Below are 20,434 nucleotides of genomic sequence, written 5' to 3' on the forward strand. Positions count from 1 at the left end.
GAAAGAAGTGGATAATTATACATAATCTAGCACTAAAAATCAACTTGATTCGAGTATCAAAAAACCTGAAACTAACACAAATAATGTCTTTATTGAATCTAAAACTAAAACTTGTGAGCCAACTGGTGACCTTGACATTCTTATTGTATTAAGAAACGGTATGAGATTATGCATTTGATACCTTATTTACAAGTACATCTCATATAACAAGTTAAATCCAAACTTTCGAGCCTTTACTACTAACATTAACAATGTGCAAATTCTAAAAAATATTTAAAAACTCCTCAATGAACCAAATTGAAAGGCAACTAGTTTTCTAACCATTTTCAGCTTTTTATGTATAAATCTTATGGGTAAGATGGGGCTTGTTGGCAATTGAACTTTAGCTATAATGCTAGCTGAGTGATGGATTAGGATTAGGATTAAGTGGTAGGGTGGCTTGGTAGAAGAAGGCTGGCGACCTACTTGGTCATGCCGTGCATGACACATCCCTATTTTTCTTCTTTAATTAACTAATTCTTATTATGTGGGTCTTAGTATAAAAAATGGACTAAACCTAATTCACATAAATTTTGGACCTGACTTTCAAGCTTGTAATTTCAAATTTAAGTTGAACTTATGCAACTCAATAGATGTAGGCCAAATGGCTTAACACAAAATCGATTAAGGTGCCAAAATGAATTCGAATCAAGATCCATTTCAAACATTCCTGATAAAATTATATATCTACACTAGCTAACTTGCCTACTAGGTTTGTCAAGGCTGTAGCAACTTTCACACTAGTTAGGAGAATTATTCTTTTTGGACTCACATCTTTTAGGTAAATTGCTTCTACGGTCCCTAAATCTTAAGGTGAATAGTGTTTTGGTCTCTAAACTTTAAAAAAAAAACATATTGATCCTTACATTTTTATGATCATAACAAAACAATTCTTCCGTCAACAAAAGTGCTAATATAGCCATTAAACGCCAGCTATCAACTCATTATTAAGTTAAAGATAAATTTACAAAAAAAGGTGATGATAAAACTTTTTTACTTAATACTAGTAATTTTGATAATTATATAAAAATAAAACTAGTTTTTACAATTAAATTTGTTAGTAAATATATTTTTGGATTCGGCTTTAGAATAAAAAAAAGTTTGTATCTTGAAAATTAAAATTGTCTATTGTTCTTCGAATTTATTTGTTATTTGTTTAAAACATGCAATTAGACTACAAATCATCATAAAATATTTAATTGTGTATTTGTCATTTATTTTACAATATTTTATGATTTCTTCAAAAATTAGTTTTTTTAGTTATAAAATATTAATATAAAAAGTTCAATGAAATATTATAAATTTTACATTATCACTTATTGATAGAAAATGACAAATTTAATTATTTGGATCATAATTAGAGATTTTTATGAACCCAGCCAAACCTAGATGATACTTTCAAAATCTTTTCAAGGTCTAGGTTGACTCGTCCATTAAAAACCTAAATAGATTCATTTTACTATTAAAAATTAAAATATTAAAAAAATTTATATATTAAAATTTTAATATTTTTAATATATTTAAAATAATAATTAAATAAAATATTTTATTTATAAAATAATAATTTGATCGGGTTGAGCCTAAGCTTTAAAAATTATATTCAAAACCTGATTTGAGTCAAGTTTAACTTGTGGATCTAGTTGACAATTCAATTTATAGATAAATCTAACTGCAACTTAATAAATTTTTCTTGAAAAAATAAAAGACTATAAATTGATTTAAAAATTAACATTACAAAAATAACAATAAAGATACAAAAGAATTAATATCCATAAAAATAAATTAAGAACATAAATTCTATCAAACTTTTCTCTCATTTATAATTATTTTATTTCTTAAACTTATTCTTAAAATATTATTAATTTATTATCTTACTTTATAATTTTTTTTATCTCTTAATTTAACACAGGATCAATTCGTTATAGTCATCAAAGTATAGGAACTAATATGTTACTTTTTAAAGTTTAAGAATCAAAAGATATTCATCTTAAAATTAAAGATTTGTGAAAACAATTTATGATCTCAAAACCAATATATGAGATGTGAATGCAAAATTATTTTTTTAAAAAACCTTAAAAACCGCCAAAAATATATAGAATGTTCTAAACCCAAAACAAACCCACAGCATCCCAAGGACATCAGCAGAAACATTATAATGAAAAGGGTTAAAGTCATAAATTATACTAAAATGTTAAATATGATATTTGAAATTTTAAAAATTTTTAATGTAGTATATAAATTATAAATTTGTCAAGTAATATGATACTTATTTATAATGTAAATAATTTTAAATGATAATATGTAGTAGATAAATAATTTTTTAAGTATCATATTAATTAATAAATTTATAATTCAAATATGACAATATTATAGATTTTTAAAGCTTAAATATTCAATTAAATAATTCACTATAATGTAGAGGCCAATAAAAAACTTAAATCGCCAAAACCTTTAAGTGAGAAAAAACAACCAACTAAAAAGCTTAATCACAAGTACCATGGTGGGGGGATGTGTTAGGTCTCACGTTTACATATGAAATTGAAGTTAATTTTCTTGTATACAAAAAAAATAATAAATTCAAGTTAATATGTTAAAATCAAGGACTGATAGCTAGTAGTATTTATCTTAATTAACCTTTTAATTTCAGCCATATATAACACATGATTAGATTTAAATCACATCACCAAAATACTTGAAGCCCCGTAATGATATTTAATGTTCTATTTTAGTTTTGGAATTATTTTGACGGGAAAATTTGAATGAAATGTGAATCTGTTAAAACCATCATGAAATTTAGACGTGACATATTATAATCATAAATTTTGAATTAAATAATGATTAATATTAATGAAGATGATAAATTTAATTGTGTGTATGTGAATAAGAATTTTTTTTACAAGATAAGATGTCTAAGGTCCTAGGTTTTCCTATAACCCAAGTCCAAACGATCATTAAATTTTGGATAAATTACTTTTATGATCTCTAAATTTTGAAATAAATATCATTTGGATGTCTAAATTTTAAAAAGTAATATATTGATTTTTATATTTCTATAACTATAACAAAACAATCCTTTCATCAATAAAATTGTTAATGCAGCGATTAAATGTCAACGGCCAACTCATCAAGTTAAAGATAAAATTACAAAAAGGGTATTGATAAAATTTTTATTTAATACTTATAATTTTGATAATTATATAAAAATAAATTACTTTTTTACCCTTAATTTTATTGGTAAAAATTTTTTAATCAGTTTTAGTATTAAAAAAAGAAGTATGTATCTTGAAAATGAAAATTACCTATTTTTCCTCAAATTTATTTGTTTTTTGTTTAAAACATACAATTAGATTATACATCATCATATAATATTTCATCGAGTATTTGTTATTTATTTTATAATATTTCGTCATCATAAAATATTTCTTCAGGAGACAAGGTTTTTTAGTTATAAAATATTAGTATATAATTTTCAATCAAATATTATAAATTTCACACTATTATTTATTAATAGAAAATAAAAATTTTAATTATTTGAATCATAATTAGAAATTTTCATCAACCAAGCCAATTTTGGATGACATTTTCAAAGTTATGTTCAAGGTTCGATTTGGCTCATCCATTAAAAACCCGAATAGACCTATTTTACTATTAAAAATTAAAATATTAAAAAATATTTTTATGTTAATATTTTAAAATTTTAAATATATTTTAAAATAAAAATTAAATAAAAATTTGATAAATAAAATAATAATTTGATCAGGTTGAGCCAAGGCCTTAAATATTTATGTTTAAAACTTAATTCGAATCAAGTTTAACTTGTTGATCTAGTTGATAGCTCAATTTATAAGTAAGTCTACTTACAATTTAACAAATTTTTTCTTCACAAAAATAAAAAATATTAATTGATTTAAAAATTAGCATCTCAAAAATAACAATAAAAATACATAAGAATTAATATCCATAAAAATAAATTAAGAAAATAAATTTGATCAAACTTTTACTTTCTGTATAATTATTTTATCTTTTAACTTTAAATTTATAATATTATTAATTCACTATCTTACTCTATAATTTTTTATTTAAAACTCTACTATTTGACTAACATAAGGATTATACCATTACGACTATCAAAATATAAGAACTAATATATTATTTAAAATTTAAAGATCAAAATTATATTTACCTTAAAATGTAAGGATTGTGAAAGAAATTTATTTTTAGTTTTTTTTTACTTTATTTCGATAACTTTACTACTAAAACTAAAGGCATATGTTGCCTTATTGTTTTCGCTAATCTTATTATAGTCCTACTGAATTATAAGTTATGTTACTATAATTTTTTTTAATATAATTAGAGATTTTTTAAAGTTTTGTTTGAATTTAATTTTTTTGAGTAATTTTAATGATGCATTCTTCCACCTTGGCCTGGTACATTTAATAGTTTATTTTTGAAATACTTCTCACAAAAATTGATTTGATTGATGAAGAAAATCAGTTTCTTTAACCAGTTGGACTAATCTTTTTGTGAGTATTATAAGAACTTGCTATTCAAATGACTAACAGTTTTTAAATATATTCGGTACATAAGATTATGATAAAATATGATAAAATAATATTATAAATAGAATTAGATTGAATAATTTATTTTATTTTATGTTTGATGTGTATAAAGATTAAGATATAATAATTTATTTATTGATCAAAATTATTATGCCTTAAAGTATATATAATTCAAAATTATTGATATAATTTTTAAAAGTATAATAAGAAATGTAAATTTAATCTTATAGATTAAAAATAATCTTCTTTACTTTGGGAGAATTAAATTATCTTATACGAAGATGATGATTAATTTTTTTACAATCATATCATTTTTTTTAGATATAAACTAAATATAATATAAAATAATTATCATCATAATCCATCAATAATTTTATACGTCAAATATAACATTCATTCATTATATATATAAGAATAAAAGTTGGTTATAGATTATTAAAATAGGGATTTATATTTAATATACTTTCAGTATATAATACTATACATTAATAACGTATCATAAGTTATTATATCATTATTTTATTTTAACATAATTAAACATTTAAAACTTAAAAACTTTTAACTTTTACGATTTTGAAATCTTAAATTTTTTGAAGATAATATGACAATTTGTGATGGATTGATAGAATATAATATTACAAATTGATAGTTCTTCAAATATGAACTCATTAAAACAAATCGGAACCAAAGTTTTCAAATTTATGAATCGTCTGAATAATTCAGGGTGAGATTGGCTACAGCTTACCATGATTTCCTCCTTGAAGACCGGAAGATGAACGTAGTCTTTAGACTTGTTACAGAAAAACAACAATTAATACCAAAATTAACGCCCAAATAATATCAGTAATGAAACAACCACATATACAGCTGGGCATGGACCTTCTAGGACAACAAACCACTATCCGACAGCTTATTCCAACAAGCAGATAGTGGCGCTAGGGCTATATGTCAGGTATCGGTGTAATAATTAATAAAGGTAATAACAATTCAGTTTGAATCCAATTTAATTTGATTTTTTAAAATATTATATAATATTATAAAAATTTAAATCGAATTTTTATTTGATTCGAATTAAATTTTATTTGTTCAATTTAATTTATCAATTTTTATTTTTTATATATTATTTTAATATTAAATTTTAATATATTTAAGTAGATTTTAATATAAAATTTTTATTTTTATTTTATAAAAATTTAAAAAATATATATAAAAACTAAAAAATATATATAATTTAGTTCGGTTTATTTTTTTATTTTTTACTTTTTAATCTGAAATTTGATTTGAATCTATTATATACATTTAATATTTAAATTTAATTTAAACAAAATAAAAAAATAATTTAAATCAAACCAAACATTATAATTTGACTATATTTAATATCTGAATTTTGAATCAATGTTTCGATTTTTTTTCTTACCCCTAGACTTAATTTGGCTATATGAGAAAATTCCAAAGTTATAAAATGGTTGATACGTTGGGAGTCTCCTCCCATTACGTATCCAAAGGATCTTAAAATATAATCCAAATGGGAAACTACCTTGTGCGACATTCATTTTTCTACTAAAAAAAATAAATAATAGTTATAATTTTTCATCAAAGGAGATAACAGAGCAGTGAAAGCTTTACAATAACAAATAAGGCAAAATACACCAATAATCATGTAATTATATTAATATTTTTAAAATGATTATTAAATTATTTAATTTAATAACTAATAATTTAAATAAATAATTTTTTATAACTTGATTGTTAGTTAATAACTGCATGATAACATGGCAGCCATATTAGTTGTTAAGTATCACATCAGATTATCAGTAAAAGTAAAAAAAAAAAAAATTCTTTAACCCTTCTCTCTCCTCATTTTATTCTCTCTCTCTTAAATCCAATAATCTTTCGAAAAATCCAAAAAAATGCAATTTTCGGCCAACGTCCACCGTACCGGCCCGACTCTTCCCTCATCGTAGCCTTCCTCTCCTTCAAATCTTGAGTCCTAAAATCCCCTGAAACACCATAAACGAAACCCCTCTCTAATGTGCCCCAAAATGCAAAAAAGAAGTTGGATTCACAAAATATTTCTGCACCCCCTTTCTTTTCTACGGGCTTGATGGCATTAGGGCAGTCTCAGCCACCGTGCCACCTTTCTGTTTTTCTTGAGGTTTACATATTCACGAAATACTTCCTGTGATTGGATCTGTTTTATGAGTCATTGGCTGTCTGTTGTGAACCAAAAGATGGAGGAGAAGTCTGTCACAAAAGAATCTCAGAACCGCTACTCTAAAGCAGCCAAAGACGGGGGTTGGCGTGAATTTTTGGCGCTTACTATCCTCTTTGATCAGGATTCTGGGTTTCTTGTTGATGACGCTGTTGTTTTCTCTGCAAAGGTTCTTATTCTGAAAGAGACATCAATAATGCAGGATTTCACTGATCAGAATACTGAGTCAGCAAATACTGTTCCGCAAATAGAAAGGTTTGGAAAGAGAAATGCATTCACATGGAAAGTGGAGAACATCTTAACTTTCAAGGAAATAATGGAAACCCGTAAAATTTTTAGCAAAATTTTCAAGCTGTTGGATGTGAGATTTGGATTGGTGGGTGATTGTCTCTTGTCAATTCTCCACTTAACATGTCCTTGTTTTTGTTGATTATTTGGTTGTTTCTCTCGATGCAAGTGTGTATGATTCCTCTGAAACCATTTGTACATACTTAGAGAGCTGGAAGAAGAAAAGAAAGAGATAAAAAAATATTTTTATTTTGTTTTAATTTTTTATTTTTAACGCCATGTCTTTTTTACTCACATGGCCTTTTTTATGATATGTATTTGTTTAGTCCGCATTGTTATAAAATAATGGCTGAGTGATAAAAAAAAAAAACTTCTTCAGACATTAGTTATTAAATTAAAAATTTTAATAATTCAGTAATCATTTTAAAAAGACATATATATAGTTGGATGACTTTTGATATATTTTACGCTTAAAAATAATCATTTAAATCATACCGTATCCCAATTATTTAAATTAGCAAACAATTAATTGAGCATTCGAATATTTGATTTAATAATTAATAAATTTATTTTTATTTAAAAAATAAGATTTGAATTCATTAGCAATTACATAATATGTATATAATTCATTGATAGAATGTTTAATTTTTAATTTCAGTGATTAAAAATCAACTTTAACAACCTCAAAAACTAAAAATTAAGAACTCTTCTTAAAAAAATTAATAATAATAATTAGTGATAGAAGTTTAATCTATGCTATAAATGAAAATATGAACCTGTCAAGAAATTTAAGTGTGTTAAAGTCAAGAAATTTAATATGATATCTAAATTTTAAAATTTTTTAATGTAATATATAAATTATAAATATGTTAACAAATGTGGTATAAGAAGATTTTTTGTCTGTCACATGTCATCATTTAAAATTGATCACGTTAGAGGTGAGTGCCACAATAATTAAAATATTATAGTTTAAATATCATATTAGAGATTTTTAAAGTTCAAATACCACATTGAACATTTATTATAGATTAAGTATCATATTATAAATTTTTAAAATTAAGATCCAAGCATATTTTGTCAAATTATGCTAGAGATCTCTATACTTTACAAAAATTTAAAATTTAGTCCTTATACTGTAATTCATACAAATTTAATCATTATATTATTTTTATTTGATAATTTTAGTTAAATCACTAACTTTATCAATTTGTTATCATTAAATATACTGAGGTAATCGTCGACTTAATGAAGTGGGTGTTGACTTTGTTGGCGTTACTTTGACTTGTTGATGTGGTAACTGTTATAGATAAAATCAATTATTAAATTATGTAAATAATTCATGTATTTGCACGAATTTTGAAATTTAATCATTGTATTCGTATAACATTTGAAATTTAATACCTCTAATATAAAAAATATTTTAAATTTTTTAGAAAATGTTTTTGTTTTTTAAAAATATTAAATTATTTTTTAATGTTTTAATATTTTAATTTCATTTTTTTGAAAGTTTTTGTATTTTTAACTTTTAGAAGTTTAAAAATTTTCTAGAAATTTTCAATATTTTGAATTTTTTAATAAATTTTCTATTTTTTTAAATATTAAATTTACTTTTTTCAATATTTCAATTTTTAAATAAAAATCATTTTTGAATTCTTTATGTTTTCTAATTTTAACATTTTATTTGACCAAAATATTTAATTTTTTGTTTTTAACTTTTTAGAACTTTTATAAAATTTTAATTTTTTTAGAAATTTTCTATATTTTTTAATATTTAAATGAAAAATAAATAAACTATAAAGAAGACATGAGTCTTTAGGATTTGTTCTATTTTGTATATTTGGTACAAAGAGGATAAAATTTTGGGGAAAAGAGAGAAATAGCGAAATACGAAGAATTTCTGATTTTGATTTATTTTTCACTTGATTGAGATTCAAAAAGATGTAAAAAGTTTTTAAATTTTACAAAATCTTTTTTAAAACATAAAAGATTATAAAAATTTTCTAAAAACATAAAAATTAAAAAATATGGAAATTTTTATAAATATTCCAAAAAATTAAAATTATAAAATTAAATATTTTCTTTAAATGAAACTATTAAATTAAAAAAAATACAAAACGTTCAAAAAAATGAAATTAAGAAAATTAAAATATTGAAAAAAAGAAATTTAATATTTTTAAAAACTAAAAAATATATAAAAAAATTCAAAATATATTTTATATTAGAGTGACTAAATTTTAAATTTCTTACGAGCATAAGAATTAAGTTCTAAATTTCATATGAATATACAGACCATTTATCTAATTTAACAACTTATTTCATTCATCCAAATTACCATGTTAGCAATTTTAAAAATGAAAATGTTAAATTTAAAAAAAAATACAAAACGTTCAAAAAATGAAATTAAAAAAATTAAAATATTGAAAAAAATAAATTTAATATTTTTAAAAATTAGAAAATTTATAAAAAATTCAAAATATATATTTATATTAGAAAGATTAAATTTTAAATTTCTCACTAATATAAGAAGTAAATTTCAAATTTCATATGAATACAGAGACAATTTATATAATTGAACAAGTGATTTCATTTATCCAAGTTGTCATGTTAGCAAGCCATCGTTATATTAGCAAAATCAACAATGACATCAATTTTTTTTGATAAAAAATTGACAAAATTAGTAATTGAACTAAAATTATCAAATTAAAACAATACAAAAATTAAATTTGTATAAATTATAATATAAAGATTAAATTTTAAATTTTTGCAAAATATGAGAACCTTTGATATAATTTAACTTTGTTTGATTTGAAAAGAGTAAAATGGTATTACAAGGATGAATTTATTTTAATGTTTTTTTATTTTGAAAAAAGTATTAATGTATTATTTAAGTTTTTTTATTTCTTCATAATCTTTTTTTTTAATTCAAATTAAGGATGATTAGAAAATATTATTAATTAAATTTTACTAGACCATCTATTCAGATTATTGATAATGAAATCTATTTTTTGTGTTTTTCTATCTATCATACACATTATTTGACATAATAAAAATATTTACCTATTCGTAAAATTAAAATAATAAAAAAAAATTAGTGAAGAGTAATCAATGAGACCTTGAAAAGCTTTAAGTTTAGGCTTAAGTCCTACCAAATATAGGTTGTATTTAATTTTATTCCGATTTAGTAGTTCTTTTGATTTTTTTTTTTTTTTTTACTAAACGTATTAGTTGTGTGACTTATATATGTCAATTTTGTAAAGGATTGATGAGTTATGTTTGTAACTTTTTACTTTTATGTGTTGGATACATATTAATAAAGAAAAAAAGTGAAATTTTTTAAAGGAAAAGAAAAGATATATATACAATTTGTTTTGGATAACTAAAATTAATAAAAAAAATATTGTTTGATTAAAGAGTAAAAAGTAAAGAAAAAGATTTATTACAATATTGTTTTCAATTATTTTTTATACATTAAAAAATCTAAACAATATATTTTTTCAAAATTAATAACTAAAAATATCATTTAGTTGATATATATAATTATCATTTTCAATATTTTGAGTAATAAATAAATATAATTTTATTAAGATTTATACTATCTTGAAGCTTCTATAGGTTTTTTTTTTTTTTTTTTTATGTGCAAAACATTTCTTTTCTCATGTGAACGATGTAATACCCATGTGATTTTACCTTAAATTGTTTGAATATAACATAAAAAAACCTCATAAGTTTACTATTTTGCTATTAAATGTGTTAATTATGATGTACTATGCATGTGATCAGCATCTTTGCTTTTTATTGGTCACAATATTTATTTGGTACCACAGTATTGACTCTCTTCTTATTCACCAAATATTCATAATGACATGTCAATATTAGAGAGGACAATAAAGTCGGAGAGAGTTTTTATTTCGATTTTCATTTGATTTTAAATTTTTATTTTTTTTATATTCGATTTGTATATATATAAAATTTTAACCATTCGATCCAAAATTAATTTAATAATTTTAATTTGATATAATATTTATAAAATATTTTTAATATAAATTATATATAAATAATATATTTTATTAAGTTAATATATTGAATTAAAATATTAAATAATAATTATATTAATATAATACAGATATATATATAAAATCAAATAAATAATAAAAAAACTATATATACCGAATCAAGATAAATTTATCTAAAATTTAACTTTAAATTTGACTTTGATTTTAAAAAAATTTGATCTAACCCAAAATCTAATCTAAAAAAAATTTTATATGATCGGATCATATTGAAATTTTACAATTTTTTGTAGATTTACCACCTCTAGACAACTTGCAAATGTACTGAAAAATCTCATTCATCATTATATGTTTTGGGTTTTTCTTCATGAAATGTTTTAGAAAAAGAAAACTTTTATACGGAGCTGTCATAGGATTTGCAAAAATAATTGAGTGTTTTATGTTTTTTCTTTTCTTTAAAAAAAAAATCATCCTCAAAAAAGTACTAAGATAATAATATAATACCATAACATACTAGTTTTAGAGAAGGCAATATAACTCAAATACAACGAGTTTTGATTTAACTCAATTTTTTAAGGTTAATTTTTTTAAAAAATTAAATATTGAATCGAGCCGAATCAGATAATATAAAAAAAATTTAGGATTGAATCGGGATCAAATTTTAGGTAAACTTGATCTTATTTGATCTGATATATATAAAAATTATTTTTTAATTTTATATTTATTTATATATATTATATATTTAATTTATATTTATATTAAAAAATAATATTTTATATTTAAAAATATTTTATTAATTTAAGATCAAATTGAATCGGATACGATTTTATATAATATTAAATCGAATCAAATTCAAATATAAAAAATATAAAAAATTAAATCAAATCAAATTTAAATTTTATATATATATAATTAAATTAAATTTGAAATGAATAAAAATTCATTTCGACCTGATACCATTACTTACTAGTTTTCATACAGGAAATAAGTTTTCAGCATTGGGTCAACTGCCCAAAGGTGTCAGCTGGGCTTTCCTCTGTAGGGTTTAGCTCAAACTGAATGGAAAGGATAAAAAGGCACACAGTCCAAGAAATAAAATTACAAACAAAACCAGCACGGGCATCCAGACGGTGATCCTGCGTGCTTGCTTCGTAGAGCCAAGTGGCTTTGAGTGCTGACTGGAAAGTGAAAACAGCAAGAGTTTGTCTGTATTCTGGGAACTGGATAATCGTTTTGGGCGGCCTTGTGGCCTGTGGCTGGGGGTCATATAAAATCCAGTATACTCAAAACATAGAGCACTAAAGACATAATATCATCACTGCAAATATATTCATTCGAGGCGACTCCGGCCATAGGCAATGGCAGAGCCGAAGAGAAATATAAAATTATATATGCATTCCATTGTCCAATTTCCTAAAAAAACCAATAGTAAAAAAACACCTCAAATTACTGAAATCTCCAAAGCAGCAGTAGAGAACAGACGAAAAGAGAAGACACCACCTTCAGATTCGCTCCCCTTGTCGGATTGGAAGTACAAGAGAAACCGAACACCTCCCAACTCTAACCCACCAAACCAAAGCAACCCTACTCTGTCTATATTTACGTTTTGACACTCATTTCCTTTTGAAAGAGAGAAAATGAGAGAATCATATTGGTTCACCTACTCTTTTCTCTTTCACTCTCCGTTTTCTCTTTCTTTCATTCTAAGGATTCTAAATTTTCCATTTGTCTCTTGTTTTCATCCCCTCTTCTCTTTGGATTCTTCAAAAAAACTTGATTTTCTCTAGTACCCATTTATCAAAAATGGATTTTTTAGTCACCCATTTGTTCAAAATCGAATCTTTGCTTCACATACACTCTCAAGTCTCTTAAAACAATGAAAAACGGATTTGGCTATTCAATACACCCCAGAAAAAGAACTTTTTTTTAGATTTTCAAAGTTTTTTCAAACATGGGCAAGAGAGGAATTCAGTTGCTTGATGATAAAAAAGATGGCTTTTTCTCTATATGTGATTTGGGGTCTCAATGGAGTCTCGAACAGAATAACTTTTATCCAGGTGGCTTATTTGCTAGCGTTGGTCAAATGGGAATGGGATTTGGCGTTTCACCAAACACCCCAAATCCCCGTGAGAATGGTGGAATCAAAGCTACATTTTCCGATTTGTTTGTGAAATATTTACCATCACAATACGAAATTCGGGTTGTCGGAGTACCGGAAGGTGAAGCAGCTTTGGACAAGAAGAAGAAGAAAATTGGCTTAAAACTGAAAATCAAGGTTTCTAATCCTTCATTAAGGAGCTTAATAAGTGGTGCCATAGCTGGGGCGGTTTCGAGGACTTGCGTCGCGCCACTGGAGACAATAAGGACGCATTTGATGGTTGGGAGTAGTGGGAATTCTACAACTGAGGTGTTCCATAATATAATGCAGACTGATGGGTGGAAAGGGCTGTTTAGGGGTAATTTCGTTAATGTGATTCGAGTTGCGCCAAGCAGGGCGATAGAGGTGTTAAATCCCTGATTTCTTATTGGTATTTTTATATATGTTATTCAGCTTGTTTATGGTTTTATGGCAGCTAGTTGGTTAATCAATTGCTTGGTTTTGAGCTTTCTGGTGTTCTTTTTTGCAGTAAAGTATTTTGGTTCATTTATATGGTAGGCATTTTCAAATGCCAATGATTCAGATTAATATTGTTTTAATGTTTTCTCTCTATTATTCAATGCAGATGTAGTTATATACTCAATGCAAATATGTAACGCCTTTTTAGCTTCTGTTTCTTGATATCAGCCTTTAGCTTGTTTTCTCTAGTGTGGTTGTAAACCGATGTACTGCAGTTGCTAGTTTTATATTTTATTGTTGCATTGGTGCTTCTTCATAATTTCATTTTAATGATAAGGCTCTCTGCTCAAGCCAAACTATAGATTGTTACCTTAAATAGATTTAAATGGTAGTTTTCTGATTGATTGGATGGTGAGACGGAGCTCCATTTGCCTTGGCTAAGCAATTGGATAAAGAAGCAGTAAATGTACTGGGTGCCAACCACTAAGATATTTGATTAATCCCTTAGAGTCATCTGGTGCCAACCACTTTGGGATGGCACAACCTTGAAACTGTAAAATATAATGAGCAAAAAATTGTGGCAACCTCAGGAATATGATTTTTCATTTTCTTACTGCTTTTATTTTTTGGACATGTTATCGATATAGCTGGTTAAGGCGGGATAAAGGAAAAGAAGAGGAAGAACTTTCCTCATAATGAAAATTGTGTATATACATTTGCACCTTTCTGCTCCGTTCAAAGCCATATCTCTGTTAAATCTCACTGCATGTTGTTTTGATGTCTTAGTTAATTCTTGGCCAATGATGTCTGCTGTTGTTGTTTGTTTCCTTATCTTTTTGGATCTTCTCTCATTCTCTTCCTCACAAGTTATGCTTCATTCAAAACTAATTATATATAAGATATCTTGACAAATATCTACTTGCTGTCAATTGCTTTTATTTGGTTAAATATCATCAATTGAATATGTAATTGACTTTGGTTTAAGAAGAAAAAAAAAAAAGAATGCGATTGACTAAGGTTAGTTATCTTTATGGTTCTAATCTTCCTAAAGGATGAACTGATTACATAAGAAGCAGATGGGCAAAACCATTGAAGATGTAAATTTTTTTTTTTTTAACATCTAGGTTAATGGTGTTGGCATCAATTCTATCCTTCAGTTCCTATTACTTTGTTTCCGTTGGTTGGTAAATCCTCTTTTAGTATAATACCTATTCTCAAAGGTTCAATAGTCCAGTGGAAACATGTAGTGTGATTCATAACTAGCTTGTAAACAAGCCTTTAGATGCCTTTTTCTTCTTCTACAATTTTCTTTATGGTTCATATCTTTCTCAAGAATAATAAATTTTTAAACATGTGAAAGAGGTGGAGAAAACAATTACTAGTATCATTTTTCATAGACCACTTGTTGGTGAACATTGTTGTCATTAGTTCAACGCTTCATACTAGTTTGTCATCATTGGTTATGCTTTTGTATTTCTAAACTCAATTATATGGTAGAAACCTGTTGCATGATTCATATATAGGTTTTAAGCAAGCTTTTCTCAGAGTTCATCTGTGCTTATGTTCTTCTTATTACTAGCCAGGAGGGTGTTTGGTTGTTGGCTTGTTGCAAAGAATAGTTTTGCAAGTTTCATCCTTGCTATGTATTGCAGTAATGCTCATATCTCGTCTTCTTCACTAAATAAAGCGATAAAATATTGCACTATACTTCTAGTCTTTGCTTGTTGTTATGGATGTCATATAGAACTAACAAAAGGCCTTGGCTGTAAACATGAGTTGATCCAATCCTAACGAGTTTTTTCCTTTTTTAAGTCAATAGACCATCAATATGGTAGTAGAAAGGCTTAGCTGTGTCTTTCTGGATGTTAGATTCTATGTTTTATTTTATGTTGAAACATATTTCTCTTGTCTAGTCAAAATGAAAATTGCAATTATTCCTAATATGTTAAAATACTAATTCCCCATGTACTGCAGCTTTTTGCTTTTGAGACTGTGAATAAGCAGTTGTCACCCAAACCTGGGGAAGAACCAAAGATTCTGATTCCTGCATCGTTAGTTGCAGGGGCTTGTGCTGGAGTCAGCTCAACTTTGTGCACCTATCCTCTTGAGTTAGTTAAGACTCGATTAACCATTGAGGTAAACACAATCTAAAAATTTGTAATCCAACTAGTAAAGTTGGTGTTTTTCACTTATATCTGAAATTTGTTAACTTTGCAGAAAAATATGTATGATGGTATACTTGATGCTTTCTTAAAAATACTGCAAAAGGAGGGCCCTGCTGAACTTTATAGAGGCCTTGCTTCTAGTCTCATCGGAGTAATTCCATATGCTGCCACTAATTATTTTGCATATGATTCATTGCGGAAAGCATATTGTAAAGCTTTTAAGGAGGAAAAAATTGGCAATATTGAAACCCTATTAATTGGATCACTAGCCGGGGCTATTTCAAGTACTGCAACTTTCCCGCTTGAGGTGGCTCGGAAGCACATGCAGGTTGGAGCTCTCAATGGAAGACAGGTGTACAAGAATGTGGTGCATGCACTCTCAAGCATTGTTGAACAAGAAGGGATTCAAGGTCTATATAAAGGATTGGGTCCTAGTTGCATGAAGTTGGTACCTGCTGCTGGGATTTCCTTCATGTGCTATGAAGCATGCAAAAGGATACTGGTAGAGAAGGATGAGGAAGCATAGAATTTCCCTTTGAAGGGAATAAACTAATGTTTTGGAGCAGAAGGATGAGCTGGCATGCATTTTTGGTTCATCGTTTATCTTCTTTATCTTTCTTTTTTTATATATTTTTCTCCTGCTGATTTATTTTTTGGTTGAGGGCTCAGTTGGTAGCCGCATTTGCAAGGTAAGAAATGATCTTGAAAAGTAAATTAGTTGGCATACAGTCTTCTTTCTTTGGGCTTGAAAAGGAGACGTATAAAGTTATACATTTGAAGAAAGAAAAACTTAATTGAGTACTATTTTAGAACTTGTGTAAGTGAGTTACTCTTTTGATATTTTCTGCTTAAATGTGTTTCAGTTTAACGAAATTGTCACTCTTTCACATTTTGCTGTGTAATTTCCTTCATTCCATGCCCTGACGGGAAACTGCAATGGAAATTTAGAAGCATCTTGAAAGCAGTAACTAGAATCACTCTTTCACATTTCTGTTACGTTCGCTTGTAACATGAAACATGTGGAAAAAGCGAAATATATTGCTGCATACGTATGGCAGTGTTGATCTCCGTGTGGATTGTGGAGCATTGACCAATGCCCTTCCAGTAACAGCAAAATGAGCAAACTAGCTTGCGCACGTGATCATCACCATCATGTTGTAGGCCTTAGAGCTTCTTTTCCAGCAGGAACTTTATTTATCAAAAATCAAGGGAACAAGAAAAACAATGATTTTGCAATTTGCATTGCCTCCTTGTGCATGTGAGGAGATAGAGAATGACACCTTTAGAAGAACTGAAGTTTCAACAGATCTAAGAGAGACAGAGATAAAAGAGAAGACAGGGCAGGCAAAGGAATTGGGGTAGAAGGCAAAAAAAAGGTAGGTATAAATAATGCTGAAATTTTTATCCTTTCCTTGCAATAATTTTGGATTTTTATAGTTCCAAGTTAATTGGAAACAAACAAAATTACAGAAAAAAAAAAAAAAGAATTAAAAACCAAGTTATGAGATAGCAGAGTTCAAAACCAAAAGCCCGACATTCAACAAAGAAAAAGAAAGTGTATCTGCCAAAAATAGCACAGAAAACTTCATGTCTGGCTGCTCAATTGCTAAAATTATAGGCACCAAGACGTTTGATTTGAAGGAAGAAAAAAAAATATTTGTAAACATAAAAAAGGAAGGCAACATCCGTAAATTATCTGAACAGACATTAATGTAAGCAAGGAATTAGCAACAAATTTGAATTTTGAATAACAACAGGGCCATAGTATTTTACAAAAATTCCTAACTAAAATATCATCACAGCTAGTAAGCTTCACTCCACACAGCCAAACAAGAATAGAACCGTTAAAAATCTCAACAATTAAGTAAACACAAGCTAAAATTATGGGAACATCTCATCTTAACTCTGCTCCTCATTGTCCACGACTTCCTCAGCAGCTGCAGCAGCCATCAACTCATCGAACTTCTCTGACTTCCCCAGCAGTATTTCAATCTATAAAATAATAAACTCATTGAAGTCAGCCTCTAATATTAACATAAGTTCAACCATCTCATGAAAATTAATATAAGAGAGCTATATATATGACTAAAAATGGAGCAAACTGATACATGCAACTTTAATACCAACATAACTCGCCATGCCCTTCATCCTAATACAATAATAAACCCATATCAGAAACAGCCATTTACACCAATGACTAAACTAAGTAGGTTAAACGGTGGCAGCACCTCTACATATGAGTAGCATAGATGTGAACAACTAAACATGCTTGGATATCAAGAGATATTATTCCAACCACTAGGGCTTAAAACTTTATATTTAATCAAACTGCTAAGTATCATGAGTTCCATTATGGATATAAAAGTCCCAATTCCAAACGTGGCCTTGACCAACACATGTCAACTCCTACGTCACACCATTCAGTGGGTTTGAAATGAGCAAATGCGAGAAAAATAATAAATTGTTGTTTCTCTACCCCCACCAATTAACAGAAGTAAGGTCTCATCACTTCACCACAAACAGAGGCCCAATTTCATAGATTCCCTATTTATTTAATTGATCTTACATACTGACAAACAAAAGAATAGAACTCCAGCTTCTGAAAGCATTCAGGTCAGTCTAATATAAGCTACGTGATAAATGTAACTTAAAGTAAATAATTATATGCTGTATTTGCAACTTACTTTTACTTTTTGAACAGGTCGTCCCCTTGATTCCTCTCTCATGTCAATGGTAGAAGTTGTGATTTCTGGCATATGATTCACATATATCAAGATAGTAAGTTTGAGTTCTCAACATGAAATGAAAGCTAAAAGGAATCTCATTAAGGGTAAAAATCTCACTTTTCTCAACAACCAGCCCATTGTTCTTCAATATCTCAGCAATGGTAACGACTGTAGCAATAGCTGTGGACAGCATTTAAATGCAAGATGTGAAGAAAAGCAAGAAAAAAGAAAGTAACACAATTTTTTCCAACACTTTAAATTACGAATGGTCTGCATAGCAACACATCCTTAAACATGTCCTATTTCTACCCCAGTGGTATAAAAACAAATGGTCTCTTTGTTTCTTTGAGTTAACACTGCAACATAGAGCTAATGAGAAAAAAACAGTACATGAGCATCAATTACATGATAGCCACTCAGAGTTGAACCTATCAGTATAGATAACAGATTACATTCCTCCAAAGATAAATAGATAACATATACTAAGAAATTAAGAGAGCAGCAAAAGTAAATTGCTACTTCAATACTCACCACAAAATCATCTGAATTCTAAAATTTATACTGACAAGAACATCCAAATGGATGCTACTTTTAATAAACCCTTTCCCCCTCCCCAAAAAAAACTCTTTTTTAAGAACAAATAAAGCAAGCATGGTGCAATAGAATGAAAGTCTTAGACCAAAAAAAAAAAAAAGAATACCCATTCCAAGAGCAGAGAGTTCCACCTCATTGTATTGCTGCATGTATCTCTGCCAAAATGGAGCAAAAAGAAAAAGCTTAAACAACTTAGCAAAATCTGTTTTTATTCAAATTTTGTTCCTACAATTCATATTTGTCACTTATCCCAAAAAATTACACTTATTATTTGTCTTCTAATAGAAAAATACACGTCTATTCTATTTTTTTAATAGAAAACCAAAAGAAATTATGGGTTTTCACATCAAGAAGATAACTATCCAGCAATGAAACAGAATGACATAAAAAAAAATCCCTAATACAGTTAAAAAGAAATATAAATAAATACCCAAAACCATAATATTAAAGCAATCATTCCTTAATGACAAAGAATAACAGCATACTTGAAAACTAATCACTGCTAAAACGGTCTGAGCAGGCAAACATATCACCAAGGGAGAAAGAAGGATTTGAGAAAAACACAGAGATGATAAACAAAGGGAAGGAAAGGAAGAGAGAACCTTGGCGAGATTGACGTAGAAGAAGAGGGGTTTTTTGGTATTGGAGACTTGGATACGGTTCTTCTTGTTGTTGGAGGCTGATGAATCCGTGATGTTCAAGTTGTTCACTCCCTCGGTTATCCCCTCCATTCTTCTTCTTCTTATTCTTCTCCCAGAAAGAGTGAAAAAAAAAAACCCTAACTATGTATATGCTCACCAAGCAAAGGAAAGGGAGAGAGAGAGGAGGAGGCTTTCACTTAACGGCTCAAAAACCCTTGAATCCAGTCCCTCTCACCAGTCCCCTGCTTTTCTTTATTTGGGGTTTTCCTCCCACCACAAGTAATTTTCTCTGGCACCTTGAAACGTCGTCGTTTGTATTTTAGATTGGGCTTTTACGGGACTGGAGCCCTGGACTTTCTAATAAAATAATATTAGAAACAAAAGATCTTTGATTTGGAAAAAAAATATTGTTCACTTTAAAATTATAATATCATAATCATTAGCAAGCACGATATCTATAAAAATCTTAAGCAGGAAGTTGGATATTTGGGAGAATGAGACTGATTGGACAATTTGTATATTTATGTTTATTTATTTTATATTAAATATAAATAAAATATAAAAATTATCATATTATAATTGTTAACACGTTAATTATGATTTTTTTTTATCAAATTCATATGAAATTTTATTAAAATTTTAA

The 20,434-nt window shown here is 27.1% G+C and overlaps 2 protein-coding genes across 2 annotated transcripts; one reads left to right on the top strand and one right to left on the bottom strand.

Annotated features, from left to right (window-relative positions):
* Positions 1–12,174: 12,174 nt before the first annotated feature.
* Positions 12,175–16,723, top strand: LOC111300276 (adenine nucleotide transporter BT1, chloroplastic/mitochondrial-like). Its single transcript, XM_022895912.2, has 3 exons — positions 12,175–13,611; positions 15,640–15,801; positions 15,883–16,723. Exons 1-3 carry the CDS (start codon positions 13,060–13,062, stop codon positions 16,354–16,356), a joined length of 1,188 nt encoding a protein of 395 aa, XP_022751647.1. The 5' UTR covers positions 12,175–13,059; the 3' UTR covers positions 16,357–16,723.
* An 831-nt stretch (positions 16,724–17,554) lies between these two features.
* On the bottom strand, positions 17,555–20,089 carry LOC111298976 (uncharacterized protein At2g34160-like). The gene is made up of 5 exons (XM_022893771.2): positions 19,753–20,089; positions 19,257–19,305; positions 18,674–18,736; positions 18,515–18,579; positions 17,555–17,822 (listed from the first exon to the last, which is right to left on the bottom strand). The coding sequence occupies exons 1-5, from the start codon at positions 19,879–19,881 to the stop codon at positions 17,730–17,732; spliced, it is 399 nt and encodes a 132-aa protein (XP_022749506.1). The 5' UTR covers positions 19,882–20,089; the 3' UTR covers positions 17,555–17,729.
* Positions 20,090–20,434: the final 345 nt, after the last annotated feature.

The sequence above is a fragment of the Durio zibethinus genome, chromosome 18 (genome assembly GCF_047325235.1).
Source record: "Durio zibethinus cultivar Kanyao isolate XHJ-2024 chromosome 18, ASM4732523v1, whole genome shotgun sequence".
Classification (NCBI taxonomy): Eukaryota; Viridiplantae; Streptophyta; class Magnoliopsida; order Malvales; family Malvaceae; genus Durio; species Durio zibethinus.

Coding starts and splice junctions, on each gene's coding strand:
- LOC111300276 (XM_022895912.2), top strand. CDS start 13,060: ATGGGCAAGAGAGGAATTCAGTTGCTTGATGATAAAAAAGATGGCTTT. Junction 13,612..15,639: donor CGCCAAGCAGGGCGATAGAG/GTGTTAAATCCC, acceptor CATGTACTGCAG/CTTTTTGCTTTTGAGACTGT. Junction 15,802..15,882: donor AGACTCGATTAACCATTGAG/GTAAACACAATC, acceptor TTAACTTTGCAG/AAAAATATGTATGATGGTAT.
- LOC111298976 (XM_022893771.2), bottom strand. CDS start 19,881: ATGGAGGGGATAACCGAGGGAGTGAACAACTTGAACATCACGGATTCA. Junction 18,580..18,673: donor TGGGCTGGTTGTTGAGAAAA/GTGAGATTTTTA, acceptor ATCATATGCCAG/AAATCACAACTTCTACCATT. Junction 17,823..18,514: donor GACCTGTTCAAAAAGTAAAA/GTAAGTTGCAAA, acceptor ATTATTTTATAG/ATTGAAATACTGCTGGGGAA.